Source organism: Callithrix jacchus, chromosome 11 (genome assembly GCF_049354715.1).
Source record: "Callithrix jacchus isolate 240 chromosome 11, calJac240_pri, whole genome shotgun sequence".
Lineage (NCBI taxonomy): Eukaryota > Metazoa > Chordata > Mammalia > Primates > Cebidae > Callithrix > Callithrix jacchus.
The window spans coordinates 90,973,249-91,000,098 of NC_133512.1; the positions used below are offsets into that span (position 1 = coordinate 90,973,249).

A 26,850-nucleotide genomic window follows, 5' to 3' on the forward strand; every position below is an offset into this window, starting at 1 on the left:
GTGGGTTATCCACTGTGGCCTGGGTAGCCTCGGGACGCACAGAGAAAACCAGCCTTAAAGATGGGGAGGGTGTTCCCCGAGCATGGGGTGGGGCAGGGATGAGGCCAGAGCAGAGACTCTCGCCTGTGGGAGGGTCGCCTAGGGCAGGGCGTGCCTTGGGGAGGGTGCACCTGGGGGAGGGTGCGCCTGGGGGAGGGTCGCCTGGCATCGTTCCACAAACAGCCTCTGCGTAGCGAGGCCGCCTCCCTGTGGGCTGAGTCTGTGCAGCACCATTTTCTGCAGAGGCTGTAGAAAATACTAGAGACAGTGCCATTAGGTCACAGAACCCGAGGCCCAGGCCGGGCTGCAGCCCTGATTCAGGAGGGGCAGGTGCCGGGAGGGGGCTTCAGGGAAAGCAGCCGCCAGCCCGGGCCCAGCCATAGCCCTAGCCTGGCAAATGCGGGGTGGTCAGCTTCTCCTGGTGAGTGGGGTCCTCAGGCTTTGGACCAGATTCACCATCACAAATCCGCACAACAAACCTCCCATCTCCATGTTACAGAGGGGAAACTGAGGCACAGGGAGGGCTGAAGGCAGCCAGCCAAAGATCAGGGAGTGATGAGCCCAGGCCTCCTGGTTCCCAGCGATGTGTTTCTGCCATTCTTCCCTGAACCCTCTTGCTGGGGGTGGGACCCGGGGCCAAGGCCCAGCCCTGTGGCTAGAGGCTGATAGACCTTTGGCCTTTGGTCCAGAGGGGCCTGTCGGTTCCTGACTGCACAGCTCACCTCTTGAGGGGGCTGCACCCCGGACAGTGCCATGGATGGAGGCCCAGCTAGGAATGTTCTAGAACCGCAGGGCTTTTCCATCCCGGCCTTTGTCCGCACCCCAGCGTTGCCCCCGAGCCCCAGCTGGGCCTTTTGCTGTTTTGGAGACTTGCCGCTGAGCCTCAGGCAGGAGCAGGTGCAGGGAGCAGTTTCCACCCCTTCCCGTCCTCCTCTGCCTCCCGCAGGTTCCTCGGGCGCACACAGGATCTCAGCCCTGCCACACTCAGGACCCAGAGGCCTCTGCCACCTAAGCAGGAAGGACCCCTTGGTGCCCACAGCCCAGGCCCCTGAGGGCTGCATGAGCAGGCGAGGCAGAGGCTGCCAGGGAGGCTGGGCCTGGAGCCGCTGGCAGGTGAGCCAACCCCGGCCCGCACCTCTCCCGCCTGCCCTGCATCTCTGCAGTTCTTCAGAGGCCGGGTGAGGCTGCACGACCCACCGCCACACCGGCATTTTTTTTTTTTTTGCGATGGAGTTTGGCTCTTGTTGCCCAGGCAGGAGTGCAATGGCTTGTGGGCTCACTGCAACCTCCACCTCCCAGGTTCCAGCAATTCTCCTGCATCAGCTTCCCGAGAAGCTGGGATTACAGGCATGCACCACCACACCTGGCTAATTTTTTGTATATTTATTTATTTATTATTTTTGAGACGGAGTTTCGCTCTTGTTACCCAGGCTGAAGTGCAATGGCGCAATCTCGGCTCACCGCAATCTCCGCCTCCTGGGTTCAGGCAATTCCCCTGCCTCAGCCTCCCGAGTAGCTGGGACTACAGGCACGCGCCACTGTGCCCAGCTAATTTTTGTATTTTTAGTAGAGACAGGGTTTCGCCATGTTAACCAGGATGGTCTCGATCTCTTGACCTCGTGATCCACCCGCCTCGGTCTCCCAAAGTGCTGGGATTACAGGTGTGAGCCACCGTGCCTGGCTTTTTTGTATATTTAGTAGAGAAGGGGTTTCTCCATGTTGGTCATGCTGGTCTCGAACTCCTAGGCCTAATTTTTGTTTTTGCTATTTGAGTCTCGTTCTGTCGCCCAGGCTGGTGTACAGTGGCATCTCGGCTCACTGCAGCCTCTGCCTCCTGGGTTCAAGTGATTCTCCTGCCTCAGCCTCCAGAGTTGCTGGGACTACAGGTGCACAGCACCACATCCAGATAATTTTTTCTATTTTTAGTAGAGTTGGGGTTTCACCATATTGGCCAGGCTGGTCTTGAACTCCTGACCTCATGATCCTGATACCAGATCCTGGTACTAGATTTGACAGACATGGAATTACGGAGCACGACAGATGCTCACTTTCCATTCTGTGTAGATGATGGCACACAGGTGCACCAGGCTGAGGACTATCCCCAGCATCCCCGCAGGGGAGGGGAGAGGAGGAAGACACAGCCTCTTCCTCAATGTATGTACCTCCTGGGAATCCAGAGTCCAGAGCCAGCGGCACCCGCGAAGGAGCCCACCCCCAGAAGGAGGACAGGCACTCCGGGTACACTCTGGTGACCTGCTGGAGGACCAGGAGTGCCAGTAGGGGAGATGCAGAAAGGAGTTGCTCAGAAATGGAGGCCATTAGGACCATCCAAAGTCAACAGACTCTGCCCGGTTCTCCCCTGCTTGCCCCAGACTAGGAGTCCCCCAGACGCAGTTGGTGATGACCCCCCCCAGCAGACAGGGAGTGGATGGCCTGCACTACTGACTGAGACAGTCCCCCCAGCAGACAGGGAGTGGATGGCCCGCACTACTCACTGAGACAGTCCCCCCAGCAGACGGAGTGGCCGGCCCCGCACTACTCACTGAGACAGTCCCCCCAGCAGACGGAGTGGCTGGCCCCGCACTACTCACTGAGACAGTCCCCCCAGCAGACAGGGAGTGGACGGCCCCACACTATTCACTGAGACAGGGAGTGGACGGCTCCGCACTACTCACTGAGACAGTCCCCCCAGCAGACAGGGAGTGGCCGGCCCCGCACTACTCACTGAGACAGTCCCCCCAGCAGACAGGGAGTGGACGGCCCCACACTACTCACTGAGACAGTCCCCCCAGCAGACAGGGGAGTGGACGGCCCCACACTACTCACTGAGACAGTCCCCCCAGCAGACAGGGGAGTGGACAGCCCCGCACTACTCACTGAGACAGTCCCCCCAGCAGACAGGGAGTGGACGGCCCCACACTACTCACTGAGACAGTCCCCCCAGCAGACAGGGGAGTGGCCGGCCCCGCACTACTCACTGAGACAGTCCCCCCAGCAGACAGGGAGTGGATGGCCCCACACTACTCACTGAGACAGTCCCCCCAGCAGATGGAGTGGCTGGCCCCGCACTACTCACTGAGACAGTCCCCCCAGCAGACAGGGAGTGGACGGCCCCACACTACTCACTGAGACAGTCCCCCCCAGCAGACAGGGGAGGCATTTTCCAGGGGACTTTTCTCCTCTGAGTGTTCAGTGTCGACTTCATCGGATCCAGGAAGCAACGGCCACATTCTGTGAGTTTATCAGGCACTTCCTGCCTCATCAGTCCTTGTCATCACCAGCCTTCCTTCCGTGGTGTCTTAGGTGGCTTAGTGACGTCAGGGCACTGAGGATGGACTAAGGTGCCTTTCCTCCTTGAATCAGTCCGAGGCGTTGGGTAGGTCTTAGTTCTGAGGGGCAGGCTAGGCTTCAGGGCACAGGGCAGTAAGGGCCGCTGGGAGTCCTGGCCTTGCCCTTGTCACCCCGTTTAGGAGCCTCAGTGAGACCAGGCTGGGGCAGTAGAGAGGGGCAGGAGGCCCTGGACCTGCACCTGTCTGCTCATCCCGTATTTGGCACAGGACATCTATGGGGTCTGCAATGTGAACACGCTGTGTGAACCTTGCCTGGCCGCAGCCACCACAGTCTGAGCTGCAGGGGAGAGCCCCAGATGCGGGGGGTCAGCAAACAGGTCCCACACTGGGTGCTGGCTCCCCCTGCCTGCCCCGCAGTGGAACAGGGCTGGTGCTCACACACGTGCCAGTGCGGCACGGGTCTGTGCCAGGGCGACTTCTGCTGCACAGCAGGAAACTGCCCCCCGCACCTGCAGACCCTGGCAAGGCTGTTCCCGCCACAGCAGTCACCCCCAAGGGCAGGAGCAGAGAGGAGAGGGGCACTGCTGCCAGCAGTGTCCCACCGGGGTGTCCCTAGGGCAGGGCTCTCTGGTCCCAGGGGCCCCTGAGTAGGGGAGGGGGAGAGGGTGCTGCAGATGAAAGTGGGCCCCACCTCAAAGGCGGGATCCTTCAACTAGGGGGTCCAGGTGGGACAAAGCCGCTCTAGGCCCGTTCTTTCTCAACTGGAAGTCTCAGCAAAGATAAGTTAAGACTGATGTAAGATAAATATGTCCCCAAATTAGATAATTCTAAGCTTCTTCAAATGGGTTTGAGAGAATTTCCAACTCATCTTTCCTCTGAACTAGGCAGTGTTCCCCAAAACTGTAACTCAGCCTGCGGGTGACCAGAAGCCTAACCGGTGGCACAGACAGTGGTCAGCACGCGGTTTCTGTTGTGTGTCATATGCTGTATTCTCACAGAAAAGTGGGCCAGAGGAGCAGGCAGAAGGGGCGGTGAGAGGCTGCACACTCAACAGAAGGCAACTTTTTTTGTTTTTGACAGTTTCACTCTTGTTGCCCAGGCTGGAGTGCAATGTCGTGATCTCAGCTCACTGCAACCTCCGCCTCCAGGGTTCAAGTGATTCTCCTGCCTCAGCCTCTCCAGTAGCTGGGATTACATGCACGCGCCACCACGCCTGGCTAATTTTGTATTTGTACTAGAGATGGGGTTTCTCCACGTTGGTCAGGCTGGTCTCGAACTCCTGACCTCAGGTGATCCACCTGCCTCGGCCTTCCAGGGTTGGGGTTACAGGTGTGTGTCACTGCACCTGGCCCAGAAGGCAACTTTCATGGAAAACACCCCACACTTCAGTGGACCTGCACAGCTCAGACTTGTGTTACTCAAGGGTCAACTGTATACAGTGTCCTATTTCTTAGCATATTCACAAGATTGTGCAGCCACCACCACGAATTCCAGAACATTTTCATCAGTTCCCAAAGAAGCCCCGTACCCATCAGCTCCAGTCCCTCTTTCCCCCTAAGCCCTAACCACCCCCAGTCTGCGTCCTGCCCATAGTGTAGCGCCCGGAGGCGCACCCATGCTGCGGTGTTGTCACGCTTCTTTTTACAGCCAAGTCCTATTCCACTGCACGGAGACCCGCATGTTTATTCCTCATCAGCTGAACACTGACGGGTTCTATCCTTTGAACATTTGTGCACACGTCTGTGTTGACACAGGCTTTCACTTTTGAGACAGGGTTTCACACTGTTGCCAGGTGGAGTGCAGTGGTGCCACTCATAGCTCACTGCAGCCTCGACCTCCTGGATTCAAGCAATCCTCCTCCCTCTGCCTCCAGAGTAGCTGGGACCACAGGCATGCACCACTATGCCCTGCTAATCTTTTTTTTTGTAGAGATGGGGATTTTGCTATGTTGCCCAAGCTGGTTTCAAACTCCTGGCCTCAAGCGATCTACCTGCCTTGGCCTCCCAAAGTGCAGGGCACACCCTGGTGCCTGGCTGGGTTTCCCTTCTCTTTGGTATTAACCTAGGAGAGAAACCTCTGGCTTGCTGCTAACTCTAACATTTGAGGAATTAAGACAATGGCATTTAAACTTTAACATTTCTGCTGGGCGCGGTGGCTCACACCTGTAATCATAGCATTTTGGGAGGCCAAGGAGGGCAGATCGCCAGAGGTCAGGAGTTTGAGACCAGCCTGGCCAACATGGCAAAACTCCGTCTCTACTAAAAATACAAAAATTAGCCGAGTGTGGTGTGGGAGCGTGTGCCTGTAGTCCCAGCTACGTGGGAGGCTGAGGTAGGAGATCGCTTGAACCCAGGAGGTAGAGGTTGCCACTGTACTCCAGCCTGGGCGACAAGCAAAACTCCATCTCAAAACCCTTAACATCTCAGTGAAAAGGTTAGCTTTATATTGCTGTTTAATAGCCACCTCCTGATGAGGAGGTACAAGCAGTGCAATCCTGCTGACCCTGGCTGCGGGTGCGGGGACGGGGGAAGACCACCTTCCAGAGTGCTCGGGGCCCATGCACATGCAGTGCCCGCTCCTGACCACCAGATGGAGCCCGTGCGCTGTCCAGGACCACGCAGCCCACCCCGGGTCAGGAGCAGGCAAGGCAGGCACCTGCCGGACACACGGGCAGCCGACCACAGAGGGACCACCAGAGGGGCGGTGCCTGGGCGACCTCTGCCCTGAGCTGGGGCCAGCTGGCAGCCGTAGGGAAGCTCTTGTGAGAAAAATGGGGGCCCAAGGACTGAGGGCGGGAACTGTCCGGGTCTAACTTGAAATTTACCTTGGTCAGCAAGACCGTTCTCCATAGATGCAGCTCATCCATGCAATCGACATTTACTGAGCACCTACTGTGTGCAAGGTGCTCAATTTACTAAACTCCCACCCTCCATGAAACTTACATGGTGGGGGAGAAAGGAAGTAACAGACGAGTGAAGCACGTGATTTCAGACCAAAATCAGTACTCAGCCAAGGATACCAGTAAGGGAGGATGGATGTGCTGGGGTTAGGGGGGGTGGGGCTGCCATTTTAAACAGGGTGGTGGGGGAGGTGGCTCTGGGCAGTGAACTGCCACAGAACAGGAGATGAGCCATGCTCCATGGCAGCAGACACCCCCCAGGGCCCCAAGCTGCGAGGAGCGTGTTCAGATGGTACCAGGGGCGAATCACAGGGTCTCAGCTCTCCCCGAGGTGGGGACACTGGAAGACCTTCCCAGAGTGCCACAGACTTACTTGAGGTCAGTGTCACTTTGGCAGTGGGCAGGACTGAGGCAAATCTAAGCCAACAGCTTGGGACAGGGAGGGGCAGAGAACATGACATGATGGCCTCAGGTGTTGTCAGGAGGGTCTGTGATGCAGTGGCAGGGGCCGAGTGGGAGAAGGCCAGTCTGACCCGAGGAGGGCCAGGGGCCTAGGGACAGCCTAGGATGCACAGTCCAGGCCAGAGTCTCAGGTCTGGCTCTGGGCTGCCATTAGCCTCTAGAACCCACACCTAGACACCCAGGCCAGGCCACAGCCGTGCGGTCGGCAGTTGTGCCACGGCCCATCCTCCATGGAGCCCGGATGGCATGAATAACTGGAGGTGGCCTGTCCAGGCACTGGACTCCAGGAACAAACTCCAAGCAAATGAGCCGCAATGCCCTGCAACCCCACCCAGTCCTTAACACTTTTTGAAAAGGATTTTTTGAGAATGTCTAATTGTTTTCCAGAAATCACGTGGGAAGGATTATTGAGGGCACTTTCTGAGATACAGACTGCTAAGCCCACCCCAGAGACACGATCACCTTCAGGAGGGTTTGGGACACTGATCTGGTACATCCCTCATTTTACTGAGTCAAAGGAAAATCTTGTTCAAGTCTGCGTGGGCAACAGCCAAGTACAACTGGAAGCACATTTCCAAATCCCCAAGGGTCTACCTACCCCACTCAAATAATAAACATAACCAGCTGAATGCTGCTTCCCAGAACTGGTCCACGTCCCGACCCCCAGAACACATGTACGTGGCCCTATTTGGAAAAAGTCTTTGCAGATGTAATTGAGGATCCTGAGACAAGGTCATCCTGGATTACTGGAGTGTCCTAACAGGAAAAAGGTGGGACACTGGAGATGGGGAAAGACACTAGATGCCAGAAGCTGGAGGAGACAGCACCTTCCCTGAGGCTGTGAGGCCTGCAGATACCTTGAGAAGATAAATGCTGCTGCTTTAGGCCAACATGGGGAGCTAGGACCAGGAATACAGTACCGTGTAGGAAAGCCCACCCCCCACCGCCAGAATGAGCTCTGCCAGCTCCCGTGCTGCCAAGTCTGCTTCTGTGGATTCGAGCACCGACGGCCATTCAGTCATCACCTCACACTCATCAGCCATCAGCGCCAAACCTTTACCTAGCATGGTGCACACGTGGAGCGGCGCCAGCCAGTTCACACACGGGTCCTGAGCTGGGAAGCCATGGGGCTCCCGTCATGGAGGTGGACTTCTGTCTGAAACCCTGGCAGTTCAAGATGACTGGACCCTGTGCTATCCACAAATCTAAGAAACATTCCCAGAAAATGAATTCTTTGGGTGACTCAGTATGTGAACACCCTCCATAACAAATTCAAGACTGCAATAGGCTGCTTCCCTTGACGTAAAATTGCCTTAATGAGCACAACAGCTAAGTCTTTTGTCATTATTCTGGATTGTGCAGAAAGAAAAGCCCAGTGAATTCTGATGTATCTGCCACTCTGGGCAGCACGAGCTGGCTGGCTGTGGTTCCTGCTGGAAGGCCCTTGGAGGCTCCACTGCTTTCGTCCATTCGGGGATCAGGAAAGACAAAGCTGGTGGTGGCAGCTCCTATCTGAACCCCAAAATTGGTGTGAAGTCAAGAGATCTTCAGCTCACTATTTTGAACATGAAGACCCTCTGTTTACTACAGTTATTTTTATTTTGAGACGGAGTTTCACTCTTGTTGCCCAGGTTGGAGTGCAATGGCGTGGTCTTGGCCCACCGCAACCTCCGCCTCCTAGGTTCAGGCAATTCTCCTGCCTCAGCCTCCTCAGTAGCTAGGATTACAGGCACGCGCCACCATGCCCAGCTAATTTTTTGTATTTTTAGTAGAGACGGGGTTTCACCATGTTGACCAGGATGGTCTCGATCTCTTGACCTCATGATCCACCTGCCTCGGCCTCCCAAAGTGCTGGGATTACAGGTGTGAGCCACCGCGCCCGGCCTTGCTTACTAGTTACAAGCTAATGACAGACACTGCCCCCTGTCAAGATTCGGAAGAGGGCATTCGATGAACCCAAACTGCAGCAGTCCATCTTGGTAACTGGAACGCGAACCATCCTCTTAAAAGTGGGGCCAGGTGTGGCAGCTCACACCGGTAATCCCAGCACTTTGGGAGGCTGAGGCAGGCAGATCACTTAAGGTCAGGAGTTTGAGACCAGGCTGGCCAACATGGTGAAACCCCGTCTCTACTACAAATACCAAAAATTAGCTCGGTGTGGTGCTGTGCACCTGTAATCCCAGCTATTTGGGAGAATAGGTGCCTAGGGACAGCCCACTTGTTTGGAGAATTGCTTGAACTCAGGAGGCAGCGGTCGCAGACAGCCCAGATGGCACTACTGGACTCCAGCCCGGGAGACAGAACAAGACTCTGTCAAAAAAAAAGCACACGAAAAGAGAACAGTAAAGAGACGACTTCTCTGCGGAAGAAAAAGTAGGAGCCACATTACCTTTATACAGCAGCATGCTGATGATTAAGACCTTGGCCAAAACTACTGTCACTTTGCAGGTTAGTGCAGACTTCTGAGAATGTGAGATTTGCAACCTATGATACCAAGCACTTAAGGAGACAAATTAAAATATGCTTCTATTGTGTTTACAGTACGTTCAAGTCAAAAGCCTGTCTGTAACTCTCATCGCATCTCCAGAATGCTCCTGTGAAATCTAAGCATCTCCACTGTCCATGTTTCAGATAAATCAGCCCAGGCACAAAGCACTTACCCTCAGAATTTTCTGGAAGCAGAGACCTTTGTGCAGTCAGTGCATTTTCCCACCTGGACATGCTGGTCAGTGGTCTCTTCAGGTCACCAACTTTGGCCCCCATCCAAGCACCAGGAAAAGCCCCTGGGTTGCTCCTGGCCTGCCGAAGTGCAGCACTGCAGTATTCAGGCCGTCTGGCAAGTCTAGGTCGTTTTTAACTAGAAAAAACTAGGTGAACTTGCTGTTCTGAGGGACGCACAGGGAGGCAGTGTCACTTCCTGTCCTACTGTGCTGGTTGTGAAGCCTGCTGACCCGGAGCAGGTGAATCTGAAAGTGCTGAGCATGCCCTGAATTTCTATTTGAGTTATCATCTGCCTCTGGCTGTTTATTTTTCTTTATAGTATGAGAAAGCTTACATATTCAGTTACTGCAGGTTCACCACTCACCTCCTCAGGAAGTTCCTGGGAGGAGTCCTTGGCCCCACCACAGCCTTTCCCGTGCTCCCAGTTCCACGGCTGCAGGTCTGCATTTCAATGGCTCGGATGCATGGAGTGCAGACTGCAGGCTCATGGTGGGCAGGGACGCGGTACCTGGCTTCACACACTCTGCAAAAGCACACCTGTTGTGCGAACCACTGCAATCGATAAAGGTTCCCTAACGAGCTCAGGATACCAAAACAAGGACTCTCTGCCAGTAACACCGCATGAGAAATAGTTGTAATAACCCCAAGTCAGCACTGACTTTGTGTACAAATTACCAGAAAGCAGAAAGAAGGACAAGAATACAGAAAAAGGCAAACCAAACAAAGAATCTTCCTCCAGAAATTTCTCAAGAACGAATGCTACACCCAGTGGGAACCCGGTGGCCAGGAGCGCACCGGCCTGGCTTGGGAGGATGTCAGGCACTCCTCCCAGGACCTCTGATTCTCAGTAAGTGCAGGACACCTCACCACACTCCATTCACTTGGGACACACACATTCCTGTGAGAAACTAGAACCATTCAGAAGCTGTGGCTTTACAAGAGCAGAATGCCCCTAGCCACAATGATCTGGGGCAGGACTCCAACACACTCTAGGGAAAAAAAACATTTAATGTAAATGTTTAGCCATCAGAACATACAAATAAATAAATAAGCTCAGAATAGCTGAGAAAAAAAACCACAAATAAGTGAACTGTCAATTTCTCTTCAGTCTCAGATATGCTATTTCCAAAATACTGATAATATACAAATTAACTAATATATAGAACATTCAAGATAAAACCTAAAATAAAAAATAACCAAAGACCGACCCTAATTATTTCTGTATATCAAGACTATGAATAGCATTTAAATGCTTAATTTATTATTCAAATTAAGAAATTATACATTTTGTTTTGATAATGTTCATTGTCTTAAAAGTGTCATTCAGTTTTCCCACATTTAAAAGTATATTGCTAATTATGGTCAATTAACTATGACAGCCCACAGAGCCTCCAGTGACGGTAAAATACTAGACACAGAAGAGATAAACGAGGATTTAGATCCCCTCCCCCCAGCATCAGCAGAGGGTCACTCTGCTCCCACAGCTGACGCTTTGAGACATGTTCTGCTCGTAGAGACTAAAACCCTCCAGCAACAAGTCAGGTCTTGATAAAGTGCCTATTGCAAGAACTCCTGACACTCCTCTTCCCTGGATATGCGCCAGGGACTGTCCCGTCTTCGACTCAGAGCAGCACCAGGAAGCAGAGGGTGCCGAGCATGGCAAGTCACCCAAAATATCCAGGAAGACAAGTGGTTGCCGCCCAGGGGCGAGGAGGGCGAGCGGACGACGGAGGGCCCGGCACGGCAGGCATCGGGACACAGATGCAGCCGTCACTTTGGTTCAAATGACTTCAATGACGCCAGTGTCTGTCCTCCCCCAAGTAACTGGGGACAGTGGGTGACACACGCTGCAGAAGCTGGGCAGACCCTCCTCCGCCACCTCCCCTGAAAGCTCTCCAGGCACAAAGTGGAGCTAGAAATAGGACAACGAATGGAGCCCCCACTCACACCCACAGACAGGACGATGCAGCCGTGGTAACTGAAAACAAGCATGCTAGTCCCATTTGGGGAAATGGCTTAAAAAGCACAAATAAAATATCACCATCGTCATCTGTTTTCCAGACCTCACCACGTTGGGAAAGGCAGCAGAAAAAAATGCCTTCAGTTTTAATCATGAGGCTTGTAAACAATCCAACCACGTGAGAAGCAGCGGCCCCACGGCGTCTCCGACCCTGTATCTCTGCCGCAGGCACAGCCCGTCTGAGCCCTGGAGCAGCGTGCTGCCTGCTCAGGAGGGCTCTGATCTCACCAGAAAGCCAAAGCTTCATCTTTGGTTAATTTCACTGAGATGCCACTAGTCTAAAAACTGTGCTCTTCTTGGCAATATTACTGAATTAGCCACATGGCACATAACGTGTTATGTTATTTGAAAAGCAATGTCCATCTAGGTAAGTGACCACACCGTAATAAACACCAGTTAAAAAAGGGAGAGGGAGGAATGCAGAATCAAAGAAGGAGCTTAGGAGAGCCTCGGGCGTGCAGTCTGAGCATCCTCGTGGTCTGGGGAGGCGCTGCCGACGAAGGAGGCACTGGTTCTCTGCAGGGTCAGATCCCAGCATCCGCCTCAGCTCAGCTCAGCTCAGCTCAAAGCCAGCAGCACATTCAATAGCATATAGAAGTTTACTTCGCAAAAGTGTCTCGTCGTAGAATTCAGGGAGTTTCAGCAGGTTCATGCAGGTGCTGGCTGTGGGGAGCCGCTCAAGGTCAGAGCCTCCGTTGTGAATACAAAACGCGGGATACAGCTCCTGAAAAACAGTATGTGTAACATGTAGCTGTAACAAGCTGGGGTGACACGAGCTTTAATACAAAGCACACGAATGTGCCTGCTCCAATCAGAAAAGAGTTAACCCTGCAGATCTTCCCGAAACCACATCTGCTTTTTAAAAAAGTCACATCAATGACTTAGCTGTACATTATATAAGAGGTTGTGCACTGTGCTTCAGGCATAATAAAAAGGGATAAATAACATTCCAGGCCAGGAGCATGGCCCACACCTGTAGTCCCAGCACTTTGGGAGGCCTTGGTGGGAGGATGGCTTGAGCTCAGGGGTTTGCCTGGGCAACAGAACGAGACACCATTTCCACTAAAAGTATTTGGGAGGTGGCCGGGCGCGGTGGCTCACCCCTGTAATCCTAGCACTTTGGGAGGCCGAGGCGGGTGGATCGCGAGGTCAAGAGATCGAGACCATCCTGGTCAACATGGTGAAACCCCGTCTCTACTAAAAATACAAAAAATTAGCTGGGCATGGTTGCGTGTGCCTGTGATCCCAGCTACTCGGGAGGCTGAGGCAGGAGAATTGCCTGAACCCAGGAGGTGGAGGTTGCGGTGAGCCGGGATCGCGCCATTGCACTCCAGCCTGGGGAACAAGAGCGAAACTCCATCTCAAAAAAAATTGGGAACTCAGGTGAAAAGGTCGCTTCAGCCCAGGAGGTTGAGGTTACTGAGCTATGATAACAACACTGCACTCCAGCCTGTGCCACACAGCAAGACCCTGTCTATAAAGATTTTTAAAAAGGATCAAGATTTATTCTATCTTTCCTATACAAGCTATTCCTTGGGTTAACCAAATCGTTGGTGAGAAGGAACAAAGCTGTTTTAAATAGAAAGTTCCAGCTAATAAATGATAAACTATGTAATGAGAATATGGCTATTTTAGAACCCCATGAAACACTGGATGTAGGCAGTGAGGATAAGTGACCACTAAAATCAAGAGGCATTCTGAATGCACAGCTGGACACCAGCACTGCAGGGAAGTGACTCAGGAGAAGCGGATCTCCCACAATGCCTACGGACATGGGAGGTATACAACATTATCTATGTGATTTATTACCAAAACAAGAAAAACCCAAATTTAGAATATGTATGAGACCTCTATCAGTTTTCAAGAGACACAAAGAAGCAACCCAGTTCCCCTGTTAATTAAGTTACAAGGCAAAACGGAGGGAGGTGGAACAGCCGTAGAGACTAGAGACGTGCACAAGGCAAATGCAATGACGAAATGTGGCTTGCTTGTGCCAGAATCTAACTTAACGAAAAGAGATGAGGGAAATGTGAGTGTTGCTTTTCAGATGTGTTCATGACACGGCTGCTGGTGTTACAGGTATAGTGTGGAAATTCTTGTCCCTGCATCACAGATTCCCAGTTCCCATTCCCACGGGCGCCCAAGGCTATCAGTGTCTGAAGTGCTCCTAGAGATTTAATGCACGCACGAGAAAACGTTCTCCCTCCTCTGGTTATAAAATGGGAAACTGTGAGCACATCATGCAGACTATTCCATGCCTTGCTTGCTCACGTGACGTGTCTCGCTCATCGTTCCCTGCCAATGCGGTCTTCACCTCTGAGGCTGCATGGTGACCCATGGACGTGTGTGACACCATGTGTTGGCAGGCACTTTCCTTGGCTTTTTCAAACATGCAATGAGTATGTGCTTAGTTTGCACAACTGTGCACGTGTATCTGCAGACAAAAACTGTAAATATCAGGCACTGCTAAAGGCAGACTGAGTGCATGAGGCCTAAGGAAAGGTCCTCTGATGGCTACAAAGAACCAGTGACCCCACCTTCTTTTTACACACAAACATCATTAGCTACTTGCCTCAAATTTCAGATAGGTGATTTATTTGTTCTCTCCAACAGGAAGACAATAAAGCACAGACTCCCCTCATTCTGCTCACTGTCCCAGCCAGTGCCACCTGACGAAACTCTATGCAGAGAGGCGGCCAGGCAGCAGGAGCAGGGGCTGCCCACGTTCACATGTCCTGGGAGTATACCCTAAGAAATAGTTAGAGATGCACATGATAATACATGCACAAGATGTTCACAGCAGCACGACGAAGAAAGAGCTGTAAACAACTGATAAAAAAGAGTCAACTGGTCAATCCACATGATGGGTCACTACAAAGGTCATTAAAAAGATTTCAGGGCCGGGCGCGGTGGCTCACGCCTGTCATCCCAGCTCTTAGGGAGGCAGAGGCGGGAGGATAGCTTGAGCCCAGGAGTTTGAGACCTGCCTGGGCAATATAGCGAGACCCCATTCTTAAAAAGAAAAAAAAAGGTACCCTATAAAATTGCACACAGGATACAGCTAAAATTATATTTAAAAATTATGTGGCTGGGCATTGTGGCTCAGGCCTGTAATCCCAGCACTCTGGGATGCCAAGACAGGTGGATCATCTGAGGTCAGGAGTTCTGAGACCGGTCTGAGCAACATGGTAAAACTGCATCTTTAATAAAAACACAAAATTAGCCAGGTGTGGTGGCGCATGCCTGTAATAATCCCAGCTACTCAAGAGGCTGAGGCAGGAGAATCTCTTGAACCTGGGAGGCAGAGGCTGCAGTGAGCTGAGATGGCGCCACTGCACTCCAGCCTAGGCAATGAGGGTGAAACTCTGTCCTTTAAAAAAAAAAAAAAAAAGAAAGCTAGGCATGGTGGCTCACGCCTGTAATCCCAGCACTTTGAGAGGCTGAGCGGGTGGGTGGATCACTTGAGGTCAGGAGTTCAAGACTAGCCTGGAGATCATGGTGAAACTCCGACTCTACTAAAAATACAAATATTTAGCCACAGGTAGTGGCAGGCGCCTGTAATCCCAGCTACTTGGGAGGCTAAGGCAGGAGAATCACTTGAACCTGGGAGGCAGAGGTTGCAGTGAGCCAAGATCGCACCAATGCCTTTCAGCCTAAGTGACAGAGTGACACACCGTCTCAAAAAAAAAAAAAAAAAGTCTAACAGGCTGGGCATGTTGGCTCATACCTGTAATCCCAGTACTTTGGGAGGCTGCGGTGGGAGGGTCACTCAAGGCCAGGAGTATGAGACAGCCTGGGCAACAGAGCAGGACCCTATCTCTACCAAAAATGAACAAAAATTATATATATCTATATTAACACACACTCATGTGTGTAGATAAAACACATTAACAAAAGGAAGAAACATAAAAAAAGAATGGTTAGAATGGGAGAGAATATAGATTTCTTACATTTTATCATAAATTCTAATTTTCTATAATGAAAACATTACTTTCATTGAAAGGTTAAAAAAAATCCAACAATATTTTAAAAATGTGCTTTCTGTGCCAACAGTGCTCCCACAAACCTGGTGAATGTTCCTAAAACCTGATAGACTTTTTTTTTTTTTTTCCTGAGACGGAGTCTTGCTCTGTCACCCAGGCTGGACTGCAGTGGCGCCATCTCAGCTCACTGCAACCTCTGCCTCCCAGGTTCAAGCGATTCTCCTGCCTCAGCCTCCTCAGTGGCTGGGATTACAGGTGTGCACCACCACAGCCAGCTAATTTTTGTAGTTTTAGTAGAGACAGGGTTTCACCATGTTGGTCAGGGTGGTCTTGAACTACTGACCTCATCTGTCTGCCTCAGCCCCGCAAAGTGCTGAGATTACAGGCGTGAGCCACTGTGCCGGCCCGCTGGAGTTTCTGTAAGAAGTGTGGCAATCCCTCAAAGCGACACAGTACAAAGGGCATGATTCTCTGTATGCCCAGGGAAAGCAGCATTAGGACAGGAAGCAGAGTGGCTACGGTGGGCAGGCGAAGCTGATTTTCCGGGAAAAGGCTAGAACTATGAGGAAGCTTGTGCTGAGGCTTGAGTATGTTAAGCATAGGTGCAGAGCTAAGAGAATGCTGGCTATAAAGACACGCAAGCATCTTCCTGGTTCCAGCAATTCTCCTGCCTCAGCCTCCTGAGTAGCTGGGATTACATGCATGTGACACCATACCTGGCTAATTTTGTATTTTTAGTAGAGACGGGGTTTCTCCATATTGGTCAGGCTGGTCTCGAACTCCCAACCTCAGGTGATCCACCCACCTCAGCCTCACAAAGTGCTGGGATTACAGGTGTGAGTCACTGAGCCTGGCCAAACTTATATATATAATTCTTACTATTGACCTTTGGAGGTCTCTCTATTGTTAAATATAAATTTCATTAAAAAATATGTATGTGGCATATAATATGTGCTAAAACCCATTGTCTTTTTTTCCCCAAAATTATAGTTTATTTGCTACTTAAAAATTTTTTTTTCCTCTCTCTAACCTGCAACACAGGCAAAATATTTGCTACTTTAAATCTCTCATAAAAATGTTAGAACAAGAACCAAAGGAGAACCAGAAAGAACATTTATTATACTTATTATTTAGCGTTCTGAGTACGTGAGGGCAGTAATTTTCACAAATGCTTGAATATACTAAAATGGAAGCATCACGTTTTTGAAACAGAAGAGGATCTCTGAATGAAGGGGTCAGTGAGTGCTGGCAATGCCACTGGATAAATGAAAAGCTTAAAATATATTTTGCAGTTAAATGTCACATTTTAGTGCTTCTTTCATAGTGCTAATTGAATTTCCTACTTGGAGTCTTAAAAGTAAAAAAAAAAATGAAGTTCTTCATTGAAATCTGAGTCAAGGGCACTATTTTGTGCATAATTAAATACAGTACAACGGGAATTTGCATTAATTCAGAGTGAGAAAAATCATCAATTTATTCTGTGGCCTGATGGTAACTTAACAATTTTCTACAGCACTTTAATGATTTTTTGTCTGTAACAATCGCATTTATTAAACATATTAAACTTTAATTAGCTTTAGCAGATGTTACTCTTCTCCAATAATGTGGCACTAAGGAGTTTCATAACTTTAAAATTATGCCTGCCTGCCTTTGCTATTTATAGTACTTCAACTGAAAGACATTCTCTTCCTTTAAGTCTGAATTAATTCTGGCAGCCCTTGCAAATCCAAGCATACTAAGCTAACCGGAAAGCCTAAATATTGAGATGATTTTTCTAAAATGGGTGTCTAACATATAACAACTTCAGAAACACTTATCACGGAAAAATCAATTCAGTTTTACATATCAGAACATCAAGAAAAATAAAAAAAAATAGACTGTCTCATGGGTGCTAAAACTGTTTTCCACGGTATAACCTAATGATGGTACAGTATCACTGGGTAGGAGGATTCTCCCTTCTAGTCTATTTGGGATTTTAAAAGCTAATTAAGGTACATCCCTCTACCTGTGTTCCCCTAACCTATGATGGCGATGCATGAACCCGGCGGTCTCACGGAGATAAGGCTCACATCATCGCTGGCTCTTTAGTTGGCTGTGGGAATGTCTAGACCCTACTCTGTCCAGCAGGACTTCTAATTCTGATTGCTACTCATGTGATTAGCATTATCTAATCAGCCAGGAGCTGACAAAAATCTGCGTCTCCCAGTGTTTTGATGAGAGCAGGTCCTCCACACTTCCTTGTATGAAACTAGATGAGAAGCGTAATTTTCTTGCTTTGGAACAAACTAGTTTTGAAACAAAGATACAAGAAGCCTCGTCTATCATAAAAAATGTTAATGACAAAATTACCAAATGGCATGAGAATCTTTCTTGACAAAATGCTGCCTCCATTCACTCAGGCTGTCTGCAGGCCTCACCCGCAGTCCTTCTGCTCTTCAGACCCCGACACAACAAGCCCTCCAGACTCCCTTCCAGCACAGGTGGTGCCCAGTTGCCACTGAGTTTGAGACTACCTGAGTCAGTGCTTCAAACTCTGAAGTAGACCCGTAACATTCAGGCTTCTCTCACTTATGTCTTCTAGTTTATGATTCTGAATGCTACCTATTTTCCCCGTGTCTGGTAAATAGAGTTATTTTTTCTCTCCAACAATTTGAAAGATTACAATTTCCACTAATATCACTGAGTAATGGTCTTCACTAACACGTTTAAGTTCACACATCTTTATTATTCACTGCTTCCGAAATGTAACAGCGTGGACAGCCGACCTATTTCAAACAAAGCCACTGCAGGTAGGCCTCACTTCTTCCCACCTGTCTACTGTATCCCAGCTCCAGTTCTCAGGGCACTTACTGAGCTGCTGTATCAGTTTAGAGACGTCAATTTTTAAGAACAGCTTAACTGAGGTGTACTTGGCATACTGTAAGATTATCCATTTAAATGTACAACTCAAAGGTTTTAGTGAACGTACAGAGTTCTGCAGCCATCCCCACTATCCGGTTTCTCATTGCACCACTTCTCCAAAGCTCCCGCTGCCACCTCCAGCCCTGTGCAGCCACTAATCCCGCTCTGTCTCTGTAAACGTGCCTTTCAAAGGACATTTTTTTTTTTTTTCAGAAGAAGTCTCGCTCTGTCGCCAGGCTGGAGTGCAGTGGAGTGATCTCTCTTCCAGTGTAAGCTCCACCTCCTGGGTTCAAGCGATTCTCCTGCTTTAGGCTCCTCAGGAGCTGCGATTACAGGCACCAGCCACCATACCTGGCTAATTTTTGTATTTTAAACAGAGATGGGTTTTCACCATGTTGCCCAGGCTTAAATAATCTGCCTGCCCCAGTCTCCCAAAGTGCTGGGATCACAGGTGTTAGCCACCATGCCCAGTCTCAAAGGACATTTTATCCAAGTGGAATTATGTATAATAATACATAGTCTTGTGTCTTGCTTCTTTCACTCAGGACAGTTTTTTCTTTCTGACACAGACTCTCGCTCTGTCACCCAGGATGGAGTACAGTGGTACAATCTTGGCTCAATGCAACCTCCGCCTCCTGAGTTCAAAGGATTTTCCTGTGTCAGCCTCTGCAGTAGCTGGGATTCCAGGTGCGAGCCACCATGCCCAGCCAAAAATGAACATTTTCAGGCCCCACTCAGATCTGAACCAGTAATCAGTGGAGGTGGAGCACAGCAGTCCTGCTGTGACCGGCTCTTCCATGTTAGGTCAGTTGTCCCTTCATGTCCTTCAGAGGATCCAATCCAGGACCACACCCTGCCCTTCATTGGCATGCTCTCAGTTTCCTTCTTCTGTATCCCATTTTCAAGGGGTGCAGGGAGGTGGATCACGAGGTCAAGAGATCGAGACCATCCTGGTCAACATGGTGAAACCCCGTCTCTACTGAAAATACAAAAAATTAGCTGGGCATGGCGGTGCGTGCCTGTAATCCCAGCTACTCAGGAGGCTGAGGCAGGAGAATTACCTGAACCCAGGAGGCGGAGGCTGCAGTGAGCCGAGATCGCGCCTTTGCACTCCAGCCTGGGTAACAAGAGTGAGACTCCATCTCAAAAAAAAAAAAGATCGTCCGGCCGGGCACGGTGGCTCACGCCTGTAATCCCAGCACTTTGGGAGGCTGAGGTGGGTGGATCACAAGGTCAGGAGTTCAAGACCAGCCTGGCAAAAATGGTGAAACCCCATCTCTTAAAAAAAAAGAATGATCGTCAATGTGGCGTTGCACTGCCACTCTGAGGTAGTGTACAGATGACAGTGTATGTTCACATGGAGCATATATGAATGTTCAGAGCAACAGTCTGCATAAGTGCAATTTCCTGACTTGTGATCACTTAATTGTGGCCATTTAAAAATGTCTTTATGGCTCACACCTGTAACCCCAGCACTTTGGGAGGCCGAGGTGGGTGGATCACCTGAGTTTGGGAGGTTTGAGACCAGCCTGACCAACAAGGAGAAACCTCATCTCTACTAAAAATACAAAAATTAGCTACGCATGGCAGCGTGGGCCTGTAATCCCAGCTACTTGGGAGGCTGAGGCAGGAAAATCACTTGAACCCGGGAGGTGGAGGCTATGGTGAGCCGAGATCTCACCATTGCACTCCAGCCCGGGCAATAAGAGAAGTCTCTATTCTTAGGCCGGGCGCAGTAGCTCACACCTGTAATCCTAGCACTTTGGGAGGCCGAGGTGGGTGGATCACCTGAGGTCAGGAGTTCAAGACCAGCCTGACCATCATGGTGAAACCCCATCTTTATTTAAAAAAAAAAAAAAAAAGGAAGTATGCACTGAAATATTGAGGGAAGACCTGATGTCTTCAACCCACTCTCAGATGACTCAGCAAAGAAATGCTTGAAAAGAAAGATAAAGTAAACGCCGCAATGGTAACAACTGGTCACTGTGGATTCAGAAGTTCTTTGGTCAATTCTCACAACTTTTCTATACATTTAAAATAGTTTCAAAGTAAAAACTTAAAGAATAGCTTCACTCAGAAATATAATAAAATACTTAATATTACTTTTTCCCCTTGAGACATGATCTCAGTACTCCATTGCCCAGCTTGGTCTTCAGCTCCTGGGCTTAACTAATCCTCCTACCTAAGCCTCAAGAGTAGCTGGGACTACAGGAGTGTGTAGGAACTCTTCATGTAACTTTCTGACAGAAGGTTATTTGAGAGTGAATGCCAGCTGGGCATGGTGTGGTGGCTGACACCTGCAATCCCAGCACTTTCGGGGGCTGACCTGAGAGGACTGCTTGAGCCCAGGAGTTGGGAGACCAGTCTGGGTAATATAGTGAAACCCCTCTCTATGAAAAATCAAAATACCCAGCGTGGTGGCTCACCCCATCACACAAAGGGGTAATCCCACTTTGGGAGGTTCAGGCAGGGAGATCACAAGGTCAGGAGTTCAAGACCATCCTGGCCAACATGTTGAAACCCTGTCTCTATTAAAAATACAAAAATTAGCTGAGCGTGGTGGTGCACGCCTGCAGTCTCAGCTACTCAGGAGGCTGAGGCAGGAGAACTGCTTGAACCCAGGAGGTGGAGGTTGCAGTGAGGTGAGATCGCACCACTGCACTCCAGCCTGGCGACAGAGTGAGACTCTGTCTAAATAAAAAGAAAAAAATCGAAATATTAGTCAGGCATGGTGGTACACGCCTGTAGCCATAGCTACTTGGGAGGCTGAGGTGGGAACTTGGGAGGCTTGAGCCTGGGTGGCTGAGGCTGCAGTGAGCTGTGAGCATGCCACTGCACTACAGCCTGGATACAGCAAATGCCCACCTCTATTGAAAAAAAAAGAGGAAAAAAGAAAGTGAATGCCTATTTTTTAAGTTTCGTAAGCACACGCTACATATAATATTTATCTAATCATATATTACTGTATAACATATTTCACTGTATTTTTAAATGTTAATATGCTTTTATTTTAACTTACAATGAAAACAGGAATTATTATTTGATATTCCTGAGGCAAACTTTTTTTTTCTTTTTTGAGACAGGGTCTCACTCTGTCACCCAGGCTGGAGTGCAGTGGCACGATCTTGGCTCACTGCAACCTCCACCTCCTGGGTTCAAGCAATTCTTGTGCCTCAGCCTCCTGAGTAGGTGGGATTACAGGTGCCCGCCACCATGCCCAGCTCATTTTCTGGACTTTTTTTTTTTTTTTTTTGAGACGGAGTTTCGCTGTTGTTCTCAGACTGGAGTGCAATGGCACCATCTCGGCTCACTGCAACCTCCACCTTCTGGGTTCGAGCAATTCTCCTGCCTTGGCATCCCGAGTAGCTGGGACTACAGGCACATACCACCATGCCCAGCTAATTTTTGTATTTTTAGTAGAGACGGGGTTTCACCTTGTTGACCAGGATGGTCTCGATCTCTTGACCTCATGATCCACCCGCCTCGGCCTCCCAAAGTGCTGGGATTATAGGCGTGAGCCACTGCGTCCGGCCTGGACTTTTAGTAGAGACAGAGTTTTACCACGTGGCCAGGCTGGTCTCCAACTCCTGACTTCTGCCTGAGGCAATTTTAATTGCTAAAAATAAGTCAAATGACGTAAGCTCAGCATTAATTTCCAGAAGTGGTAGAATAAGGCTGGGTAAGAGAGTAACAGTGACTGACCAGGAGGAAAAGGTGCTTCTGCTCATATTCTCTCCATCAAGATCTCTAGGTTGTACCTGCTTCAGTTCAGCAGCAAAAAGCCCAAGATGTGTTACAGATTTATGAGACTGATTATTCATCCTGCAAACGGTCCCTCCAAAAGCAGGGTGTGTTCACAGGCAATCAGAACCACAATGTACAACTACCACATGAACAGGCTGCAACCCCCATAAAACCAGCACCGAAACAGATACACCATGACCAGTACTTAATGAAAATGCAGCTGGAGGTAAGAGCAAGAGTGTATGTAACAGGACTTCACTCGGCACTGCATGTTCTGCTGCCTTTCTTCTTACAACCTGGTCTTTAGAGCAAACGCCAGGAAAGCTGTGTACCTTAAACCCCAGGAGAGGGGGTCGAGAGCAGCTGGTCACAAACTTCAGCAGCTTGCGCTTTTCGTCGTCGGTGAAACCCTCCACGACTCTCCAGAAGACCTTAATGACAGGATGGTCGGCAGAGTAGCCTCCTGTGGCCAAATGAACACGTTTAATGAAACGTAAAGCACACCCACCCCTCAGTATCCACAGGGCTTGGTCTAGTCCCTCCAGACACTGACATCCACGGACCCTCAAGTCCCTTCTACAGAACGGCGCGGCCGTCTGTGTATCACCCGCGTACATCCTTCTGTGCATTTCCACAGGCGCTAGAGCCCTTGTACCCTCCATTCCAATGCAGAGGCTATGTAAATGGCTGTGATGCTATACTGTTTAGCACATATTCGGTGCAGACACGACCCCTGGATTTCTCCTCAAATATTTAAAATATGCAACTGGTTGAAGCCATGGATGTGGATAGAACTCAGACATGAAGGACCAACTGCAAATGCAAAAGTGGAATTCTCTGCCCCCAACCCCTCCCCCACCCCGGCTGCTTGCCACTTATGTGGAGGTGAAGGGCAAAGTACAAGGGGGGAGACCAACTTAAGGAGGATCAAAGCAGGGCTGGGCACAGTGGCTCACACCTGTAATACGCGCAGCACTTGGAGAGGCCCAGGCTCACAGACCACTTGAGGCCGGGAGTTCAAGACCAGCCTGGCCAATGTGGTGAAACCCCGTCTACCAAAAATACAAAAATTAGCTAAACGTCGTGGCATGCACCAACAATCCTAGCTTCTCTGGATGCTGAGGTGGGAGAATCGCTTGAACCCAGGAGGCAGAGGTTGCAGTGAGGTGAGATCACATTACTTCACTCCAGCCTGGGTGACAGGGAGAGACACACACACCCGAAGACACATACACATACATGGCGACACACATACACACACACAGACACACACCCAAAGACAGACACAAACATACACATGGTGACACAGGCTGAGAGTTACACACATGGCGACACACACACACCTGAAGACAGACACACACGGTGACACAGGGCGAGACACACACACACACACACACGCGAAGCTGACAAAGGCTAGAATAAGGGTTGCCCTGTAGCTATAAGATGAATATGGGCACCAAAAGCTACTGCCAAGAAGCCTTATTTTGAAGAACTGTGCAGGCAGCTCAAAGCCGCCGCTGAGCAGACAGTAGAGAAGGGTCTGCGTGTGGCCACAGACCTGCAACGACACACAGTGGGTGCCTAGTACTAACAGTGCCTAGTACTGGCTGGGTGTTTCCCAGCATGATATGGTGTCTAATTTTATCATCTCTCCTTCTGATAATAACTTATTATTCAGACAGGAATACCATGACTAACAACCAATCTCACTACATGATGAGACCACTATTCTAAAATGTAATCTGCTACTTACAGCTTTTAATCTCGTAAAGTGCTTCCTAAACCTAAAATAATTGCTATATATTGTTCCCTCATTGTTAATATGCTACAGAAATAACACCAATAAAATGTCTTAAGTGCATTAATTGGCACCAAAATGATTATAATATTTTAAACGTATTTACTGGTGTAGCTGAGACGATCAGAGGTGCCAGCCCTCGGCGCAGATGGGTAATGCCAACAACCGAAGGCGATCTCTTGGCAAAGGGAAGGTCAGACTGATTTCATTTCCTGAAACTTAGGACTCGATCACCCGGACAGTATGACCTGAGGCATTATTTGCTTTATTACGTAAAGATTAGACTTAAAATTCAGAGCAGTACAAACTAACTACAGGTAAGAGACACATACACACGGAAACACAGATACACACACGTATATATAAACACGATTCTTAGTAAATTGAGAGTTTTGCAACCATCAGCAGAATCCAGCTTCAGAATGTTTCCATTTCCTCAAAAAGATCCCACCTGCACCCAGTAGACAACTAGTGGGAATGTGGGGTTACCTCAACTGGGCTTACGTGGCATTTCTCTATAGTGACTAATGGTGCTGAACATCGCATCATGTGCTTATTGGCTTCCTGGCCATTTATCTACCTTATTTTTTTCTTCCTTTTTTTTCAGGCCAGCAATTTAACATTCTTGAAGTAATCTATCTTCTTATGTTAAACATCTGTTTGATTTTTTTTGCCTATGTATGTATGCATGTATGTATGTATGCATGCATGTATGCATGCATTTAGAGACAGGCTTTCACTCCTGTTGCCCAGGCTGGAGGGCAGCAGCGCCATCTCGGCTGAGATCTCATGACCTCTGTCTCCCAGCTCAAGTGATTCTCCTGCCTCAGCATCCCAAGTAGCTGGGACTACATGTATGCAGCACCGTGCCCAGCTAATTTTTGTATTTTTTGTAAAGATGGGATTTCGCCATGTTGCCCAGGCTGGTTTCAAACTCTTGAGCTCAAGTGATCTGCCTGCCTTGGCCTCCCAAAGACTGGGATTACAGGCACGAGCCACTGCACTCAGCCATCTGGTTTCTGAACCGTGTAAATTACCCATACAAAAGACTACATTAAAAATTACTTTGGAGCTGGGCACAGCAGCTCACACCCATAATCCCAGCATTTTGGGAGGCTAAGATGGGTGGATCATTTGAGTTCAGGAGTTTGAAACCAGCCTGGGCAACAACATGATGAAACCTTGTCTCTACTAAAAATACAAAAATTAGTTGGGTCTGGTGGCAGGTGCCTGTAATCTCAGCTATTTGGGAGGCTGAGGCAGGAGAACTGCTTGAACCTGGGAGGCGGAGGTCTCAGTGAGCTGAAATAGCCACTGCACACCAGCCTGGGCAACAAGAGTGAAAACTCTGTTTGGAAAAAAAACCTAAATAAATAATAAAAATAAAATAAAAATTACTTTGGAAATATGATCACCTGCAACATTTTCAGAAAAAATAACTAGTAGTGATAACATACCTGAATAGTTTGTAAAGGATTTTAGGTCCTCCAGACTTATGGGAACTTGTGCACCAGAAATTAATACCTAAGGAAAAAAGTCCAAGTGATAAAATTTAAGATGAATTTTAAGAAAGACTTTTCATTTCCTGTGACAAACGTATCCCAGAAAGTCAGCAGGCAGGGCACCTGAATTTCTTGCTGATCAAACATTCGGAGCCACTCGAGGCTGACGACATTGGCGAGGCCCTGCCGGAAAGCCAGGCAGTGCTGGCGGATCTGCCTGTTGAGCCTGTAGTCCGCCACCAAGTGGATGTACGCGATCCGGTTGGCGCTGGTGACAGGGATGTCTTTGCCCCCCGATTTCAGTTCAACTACCTGTGAATACAAACATAAGGGTCTCAGCATTCTCAAAGTATGGTGGTGATAATAGGTTAAAAAAGACAGAACACAAATGTGTTCAGAAAACAGGAGTTGTTTTGTGAACAAGAATCTAAATACGGAACAGTACACGAGCATGCGCACCACTGTGCAGAGTCAGACGTACTCCGAGAAGATCCTCCAAAGCCCAGCATCTCATTCTATCTTTACGATCACTAACCATCCGTGTTTTCTCCAAAGCACGAGCGAACTGTGAAGCAAGGTCACTGAGGCAATTTTATTTAAACAAAAATGAGAAATCACAAAGGGCAAAGACTTGAACCAAACAATCAACTTAAGTCAAAAGAGAAAAAGCGACTTCTTCTGGAGGAAACAGGAAGGCCGCAGCAAAGTGATTCCTCCTATTCATCCACAGAAGCAGCACACATTTACCTGTGTGCCTACACAATGTCGCTGCTCTCAAGCACTGATGCAAAGGACGGTGGTAACGATTAGTGGTAACAGACCAGCCGATTTCTTATGTACATAAACAGAGTGAGTAAGAGCACTTTTTATTAGTACATGGCCAAACTCACAGATTTGCAGGTGTAGTGTGGGGCTCCCATAAGCACCACAAGCATGCTCATGACAAAAGCAACACAGTGGAAAACACCCAGACCTGGACCTTACTGTCCCCCACTTCTGTGACAGACAAGTCACTTTATACCTTGACATTTTTGACCATTAATAAAACTGTGACATTTGTTTTGTCTGACTTGGAATTTTTGTGATGATATGAATTCATAAAATACAAAACCAGCACATGGGCAAAATACCATAATATAAACATGAAGCCATAATTTATAAAGAGTATACTTTAAATAAAGAAATTTAAAAAAAGTGTTTATTAGGAAAACCAAAACACAGGCTGGGTGTAGTGGCTCACACCTCTAATTGTAATCCCAGCACTGTGGGAGGCTGAGGCAGGAGGAGTCTGAGATGAAACAAGACCCCCATCTATATTTCTTTTTTATTCCTTTTTTTTTGAAATGGAGTCTTGCCCTGCTGCCCAGGCTAGGGTGCAATGGCGTGATCTCGGCTCACTGCAACCTCCACCTCCCAGGTTCAAATGATTCTCCTGCCTCAGCCTCCCGAGCAGCTGGGATTACAGGCATCCACCACCACACCTGGCTAATT

General features: G+C 49.2%; 1 protein-coding gene across 5 annotated transcripts in view; it reads right to left on the bottom strand.

The window, feature by feature from the left end:
- Nucleotides 1-10,399: 10,399 nt before the first annotated feature.
- UBE3C (ubiquitin protein ligase E3C) overlaps nucleotides 10,400-26,850 on the bottom strand; it is a 202,097-nt gene continuing 185,646 nt past the window's right edge. For 3 of the 5 annotated variants that reach the window (XM_035254262.3, XM_078343339.1, XM_054237511.2), the window contains 4 exons: nucleotides 25,483-25,671; nucleotides 25,315-25,381; nucleotides 22,392-22,522; nucleotides 10,400-12,155 (listed from right to left, as the gene is read on the bottom strand). In XM_035254262.3, the coding sequence (XP_035110153.1) occupies nucleotides 11,985-12,155; nucleotides 22,392-22,522; nucleotides 25,315-25,381; nucleotides 25,483-25,671 (558 nt within the window). In that variant the 3' untranslated portion in view covers nucleotides 10,400-11,984. Of the gene's footprint in view, nucleotides 12,156-14,003; nucleotides 14,180-22,391; nucleotides 22,523-25,314; nucleotides 25,382-25,482; nucleotides 25,672-26,850 lie in introns of all 5 variants that reach the window. The other 2 variants (XM_078343340.1, XM_078343341.1) reach the window with 1 other exon arrangement.